Below are 6,717 nucleotides of genomic sequence, written 5' to 3'. Positions count from 1 at the left end.
TCCCCCCTCAAGCCTCGCGACGCAGCAGCTGGACACTGGAAAGCAAAGCAGAACCCATCCTTCCCAAAACTGGAGCACCCTCCTCTCAGCTCAGCTGTAACACGAATACACCCTCAGTACCTGAAGATAATATTCTCTAGGTCAAAGGGGTACTCTATGATACCGGTCGTAGGAACTCGAACCCGTAGCACATCTTGCTGAGTTGGTAGATATCCTGGAGTAGCGATACGATCCACGTCGCTCAGATAGCTACAGGAAGCACGACGGAAACAGAAAAAAAAACAAAACAAGCAGCACCACCTTAGGTTGCAGCACACATGTAAGGGTTTCAACAGCACCACGTTCAGTCTTCCCCTGGCCTAGCAAGAGATTACTTGAGGCAGATGAAATGTGACGTGAAGAACAGCAAACTATACCTTTGGGGAGCTGTAATTCAGGAGCCATCCCCTTTGGAGGATGAGTAGATGCATTAAGGATGGATTTGTCAACTCTGTGTAGGTGTATGGAAAGCAGCTTTACTACAGGGAAGGTTTAATACAGTGAATGCTTCTGTTTCAGAATCAGGTTTCACTTGAGGTTTCCCATTGTGAAGTGTTAACAGGGAGAGGTGGAATAGTCCTCATTTCTCCAGACTCAGATTTTGTTGATCCATAAGTTAAATATTCCCATACAACTATAAGGCCAGAGGGCAAACGTGAAGGGAAGGCAAGCAATGCTTTGCTGCCCAAGATGCCACATAGGTGGCCACCAAGCAGAGATTCTAGCCTCACCTGTACCTAAAATCAGATGTAGGAGCATCTTCATCCCCCACCAGCACACCTCAAACCCACACAAGAAGCATCAAATTGCAAGCAATCTCCAGATCTGGATCTCTCCCCAAAGAAACAGAGCTTCCCCCTTCTGCAAAGCTCCAGGCCTTTCTGCAACCAGGTTCAAAACACTTACAGCTACCCAATGGTCTTCCACCTTAACTTTGCCCAGGGATATTTTGGGCTGATAGAGGCAAATCACTGGCTTATGGGTTTTATCCCAACACACGAAGCGAGGTAGCTTGTCAGAAGCACTAACAAGACTCATCCACCCCAATGAAAATAACAATATCTATTGTTATACGTAGACGTGTGTATCGTTATGTATTGTCATACAGCTAGAAACTACGAAATTGAATCCACTGCAGCATCCTTGCCCTCTGAAACAAACTCTATAACTCAAAAAATAAGAAACTGGACAGTTTGTATTTGTCACAGCATCACTGCTACCCACCACTACGTGCCCGTGAGCGCGACTTACTATTTAGCTGAATCAGAAAGCTGATATTCTCTTCTTCTGTCATAACACTCTTGTATTCCAGGGTCATTCCACAAGGTTTTAATTGCACTTACGTAGGGCTGCTCAAACGTCATGACCTTTTCTACATCCACTTCCCGGATCAGGACTGCGTTGGCCTGAAGATGGAAAAACAAAAAAAAACCAAAGCAAAAATGACTCTCAGGTGAACGAAACCCTTTCCTTACGACTCCAAGGACCCCAACGCTGCTCACCAAGAGCAGAGGGACAGTGGGTAAACCCCACATCCGAGACACCACAGCTCCAGTTTTCCCAGAATTACTGCTACATCGAGAAATTCAAGTCCCATGTGTTTGTTTTGCCAGCAGTTCCCAAGGCAGAATGCCCACTGTGAGGGACCCCGAGCGCCCAGCTGCCGAGGAGGTCTGGATAACATGCTGTTATCTCGAGTTTCTCGCCGAAAATTTTTAGGTTACGTTTGAAAAGGAATAGAGGCATTGGTTTAGTGTGGTGCAGACACAACCCCTTCCGAGAGAGGAACTAAAACCATCCAGTTTACAATCTATAAGCATAGGAAGAGCTAGAATGTAAGAGCATCACAACCTGTGGTGCCCACGAGGTCACTACCTACACCAAGCTGCTTTCTGAGATCTTGGCTCGCTTGTCACAGAGAGGGGTTTGTGCCCCATCAAGAAAAATAAAAACAAAGCCAATTTCTGCACACATTGTTGTATGTCAAAGTCAGCAGCCTGTAGCTGGCACAACAGCCCTGCTGTGCCTTGGGTAAAGCACAAGGAGGGCTCCCTTGCACCCTTCCTACTCTCACCACGGATGCTGCAGAACCTCTGTGAGGGCACAGAGGACACCCAGGCCCCACACACAGGTCGCCCAACTCAGCTCTGCCTTGCTGTGTGACAGGACAGATAAAACACGACTCTGCTTCGAGATATTGCATCATGCATTGCAAGCATTAAAGAAGCAAAACGCCAGGAATGCTGATTTCTTGGTGCACCCTCAAGAGAAGCCACCCCCCTTCCCTAAATAACTACAAAGTTAGATCAGATTTAACTGGAGATGATCCCTGGACCCAAGACGGGTAAAGGCAAACCACAGAACTGTGATTCAAGCAGAGGTTGAGACCAAAACCCTTCAAGAAAGGCAGCACCTTTGGTCAGCACTTATCATAAAGACTGATAGCTCGCAGGTGTAGTGATAAAAGCCTTCAGGTGTGACTCTTGCAAGCCATCCAAAGGACATAAAGCACAACCAGCGACATTGAATCCTTGAAATGAGGACGCAGAGCCCCTTTCCTGTAGGGAGTTCCAATTCCTTGCTCCCCCCATTCTCCATACGGAGCGGTGTGCAACGTCCTGAACGGCACAAGGACTCCTTCCTCCAGGTGGAAGGCTGCTTCAGCCCTCAACCACAGGCAGCAAATGGAGCCAGAGATCAACAGAACGTGATAAAAAAAACCATCCTTAAGCACACGCAAAAAAAGAACGTGGGAAAGAGTCCAGGGAGGCTGGGATTGCAACGCAGAAGGGCACAAGCAAACAGGAGCTCGCAAGCCAAAGTATTCCCGCCACCCTGAAACATGCAGAAATTCTGAGAAACTTACCTTGTTCTGTTCATATTTGTACAGAATCTTCAGGGTTTCCATGGCCCTGATCATGGACTGCATGGCAGTGAAGATGTTTTGATATACCAGCTTGGTAAAACCTTTTTTGTCCTCTTCAGAGTAGCCTGAGCCATGAATGATGCGCATTTGCTTAATGAACGTGCTTTTTCCGCTCTCCCCAGTGCCTACAGAAGGCAAGAGAGAGCATTAGTGCCCACTGCAAGAAAGGTTTGGCGCAGAGAACGCTCAGCTTGCACCCCAGCCCCTGCTGCTGCATCCAAGCGCTCGCTGCCTGCCCAGTGCCACCCCCCAGCTCCACGGGAGCGCCCGGACCCCCCCCTGGTGCTGAGCAGGGTGGACATCTTGTCCCGTGCTAAGCAGCTCCCGAAGCCACAACGCTACTGATTCCAAATCTCACGTTACAGCCACTCCCCCCCGTGCCCTGCGTCAAAGGGCCCCGGGCCGTCACACCTGAGCTGCTCCCAGCTCGCTCCGGCGAGATGCTCCAAGCGCGGCCGGAGCCGGCCCCGGTGCGAGGGTGGAGGCAGCACGGAGCGCAGCGTCCAGCCGGCATCCCTTCCCTCATAGAACACCACGCGTCCGTGGAGGAGAGCGGGATGGCACGGGGAAAAAAAATCAGCCCCAAAGGAGAGCGGAGCTCGAGGAATCGCTCGTCTGCCTGCCACGAGCGGCGCGGCCGGCGCATCTGCCTGGTAACCGGAACCACCACGCGACGAAACCGCGTCTGCTCGTCAGGACTGAAATGGAAATCCTCACCGCCCGGCTGCGATATTCTGCATTCTGGGGCTGCACTCTGGGCTTGCATGCTCCGCTCTAGGCTTGCACTCTGGGCTTGCATTCTAGGGCTGCATTCTATACTCTGGGATTGCACTGTGCACTCACAGGCTGCATTCTACACTCTGGAGCTGCGTTCTGGGCCTGCATTCTGCACTCTGGGCCTGCATTTTGGAGTTGCATTCTGCACTCCAGGCTTGCACTCCGGGCCTGCACTCTGGGATTGCATTCTGGACTCTGGGATTGCACTCTGGGGCTGCATCCTTCCCCCCCCCCCATGAAACCTCCAGCACCGCTTGCAGCCTTTGGATCCGACAGAGTTAAAAATAGCGCCTGACAGGGAGAACAAAGTCGGATGCTGCTCGCAGCTGTCCGCGCTCTGCCCGGCTCCCCAGCAGGCTGCTGGTTCCTTATTGCACGCGTTTACTGCCCCGGAGGAGCCGGGTCCTAAGAGCAGATGGGAGGGCAGCGCAGCGGCAGTCGCTGCGGCCCGGCCCCTCGGCGCCCGCTTCCTGCAGCCAGGCTGGGCAGCTCCCAGCACTCCTACGTTTATGGCCCCAGAAGAGCGTCGGTGAAGTGTCAGGAAAGCCAACGGCTTACATAAGGAGACAGTAGGAAGTTGAAAGGAAAAAAACGTCATCAGGTGAAAGGCTCGAGCCCCGTCGCGGAGCTCGTTGCATTCCAGATCCAATTGGTCTTAGGGGAAGCGCGGCTTCCACCCCACACGGGCACGGTGCGCTCAGAGGAAGGGCCGTGCAGGGAACACCCCCCTCGTGCCCCCACGCCGCAGCCCCAGCACCCAGCAGCAGGACTCGGCCGCAGCGTCCATCTTCCCACGCCGCCCGGCGACACGCAGGGCGCGGGATCCAAAGGGATGGCACTTTCTAACGAGCTGGCCTCCCAATTAACACCTATCTCGTTACGCGAGCGACCCTTGGGACCTCCAGTTCCAAAAGCACGTGCCAGCAGAGCCCTGCTCTCTGCCCGGGACCACCAGGCCCAAGCCCCAAGCGGAGCTGGGCACACCAAGGCAGCTCTCCCTCATGGCAGCGCCCAGCTACCGCTGCACCAGTGGATTCCCAATTACTCACGCTCCCAGCGCCAGGCTAAAAAGGCAAACAAACAAATAAGCCCAAATAAAAGCGGCAAGCGTATAAATAGAAGCCGCGTGTTTAAAATAAACAGGCAAACTCTTCCCCCATCTCCACGAACAGACAGAGTTGTTTTGTGTTTTTTGTCAGCGCACTCAGAAACGAACATCGCAAACCCCGTTACCACGCGGGCTGAACCGTCTCCATCTCAAACAGAAAGCCTCTGCAAGCAGGGTGGGGGGGGGGGGGGAAAACTGGAAACCGAAATATTCTGTGGTTAGGTGCACTGCGGTGAGAAAGACTTCCTCGCCTCTCACCACAGCGACCAGAAGGGAGGAAAGAATAAAGCACTCCGATAGTGAAAACACGAAGCAAACCTCAGCCGCGTTCACCTGCTCCGGAGCCGGGCGCACGGATCCTTCCTGCCGCTCCATCACTGGCTGTATTAATATTATTATGTGGGGTTTTTTTTTTTTTTTTTAAAGCTGCCTCCTGTTCTTGTCGGGGCCATCAACAATACAGAGCATCGCCACAACGTCACCAGCTCCAACGAGAGCGGAAACCCTTCGTTGTATGGACGAGGAGAGGGGCTGAACGCCCTGTGCCTCCTGCCAACCTGGGGGAGCAGCAGAGCTCCCCATCCACCTGCAGTGCCCCCAGGTACCGCCAGGCATCTCCCATCCAGCCAACACTGCCCCAGCGTTCAACGAAACAACGGAATTCTTCTATGGGGTATACTCCCCCTGTGCCACTCCCATAAGAAAAGGCCAACCATGACCTTATAGCAGAGGGCAACGTCCAATATCTTGAAATAAAAACGTCCCATTGCCGGGTGAACCGCTGAACAGCAGCATTACCCTTCACTGCAAGTGCCCGGGGTAGGCTTCAACAGCCACCAGACAAACCAACACCGCTTCTGCGACGCGGGAACTCCTTCCACACACACATACACACACCTGGTCGAGATGCGGGCAGCTGGGAAAAGCCCTCTCGCTGGTACCTGTGCATGGAAGACCTCCAGCCCCCACCAAAACAGGAGCAATCTGCACACGCAGCGGCTGCATGGAGATGGAACGCCCCTGGTGTGCAGCAGCTCAAGGTGGGTGATGTGCACCCACTGGAAGCAAGCACCACGAAGGGCTTCACCTCCCTCATCGCGCTCTAAAACCGGTTCCTACTGGGCAAGCAATAGTCCCCTATCACTTTGGGGAGCTTTTGGTTGGTTGGCGAACCTGATGCCGAACGTTGCTTCAAGGAAAAGAAAACAAAAAAACAAAAAAAAAAAAAAGAAAAAAGGTTTCTTGAGCACCTTCCATTTCTTTTCTGAAGTGCAATCTTTAGATCCAGTGGGATCTTCTTAACCCAGATCTAGCCTATAGCTCCAACCTATTTTGAAACAACTGCTTCTTTGGGACCGCTTTAAGGAAGCGTGACAGCTCCAGGCCGTCCCCCGCCGCCAGGAACCGACCCAGCGCCCTCGCAGCCCCCAGGTTCCGCTCCCCACGCAATGCCCACCCTACAACAACAGCCGTGCAACAACGCCGGCACCGCGGGCATCCCCACAACGGGGCAGCCCCGGCCGAGCCGAGCCGACGCAAAGCTTCACGTTCGCTTCCCCGCAGCGATGCACCTCATCCTTCACCCCGTGCCAACGGCTCGAGCCACGGGATTCGCTTTCCCGAAGGCAGCGCCCCGGTCCGCGCGGGAACGGTGCCCACGGAGAACCAACCCCGGGGCATCGCTCCGGGGCTCCCGGGCTGCGAGCATCGCTCCGGGCACCAGAGAAACATGCGCACGGCCCAGAGCCGAAATGCTGCTCCCGGAGCCACGAACCTCACCCAGAGCGGAGCCGTCATGCATCTCCATCCCCAGCGCGCGGCCTGGCGCGGCTCCGCGTCCCCGTGGGTTTCGCTGTCAGCAAACCCC

The 6,717-nt window shown here is 54.0% G+C and overlaps 1 protein-coding gene across 2 annotated transcripts in view; it reads right to left on the bottom strand.

Annotated features, from left to right (window-relative positions):
• LOC110388935 (guanine nucleotide-binding protein subunit alpha-11-like) overlaps window positions 1–3,919 on the bottom strand; it is an 8,369-nt gene extending 4,450 nt beyond the window's left edge. Inside the window, exons 1-4 of one of the 2 annotated variants that reach the window (XM_021378731.1) lie at window positions 3,683–3,919; window positions 2,906–3,090; window positions 1,291–1,445; window positions 121–249 (exon numbers count right to left, since the gene is read on the bottom strand). In XM_021378731.1, coding sequence (XP_021234406.1) covers window positions 121–249; window positions 1,291–1,445; window positions 2,906–3,090; window positions 3,683–3,764 — 551 coding nt within the window. In that variant the 5' untranslated portion in view covers window positions 3,765–3,919. Of the gene's footprint in view, window positions 1–120; window positions 250–1,290; window positions 1,446–2,905; window positions 3,091–3,376; window positions 3,495–3,682 lie in introns of those variants that run through there. The other variant, XM_021378729.1, reaches the window with a different exon arrangement.

The sequence above is a fragment of the Numida meleagris genome, chromosome 27 (genome assembly GCF_002078875.1).
Source record: "Numida meleagris isolate 19003 breed g44 Domestic line chromosome 27, NumMel1.0, whole genome shotgun sequence".
In the NCBI taxonomy this organism is placed as follows: domain Eukaryota; kingdom Metazoa; phylum Chordata; class Aves; order Galliformes; family Numididae; genus Numida; species Numida meleagris.
Note: the sequence above shows the minus strand (reverse complement) of the source record. Positions and strands in the feature narration are given on the sequence as shown.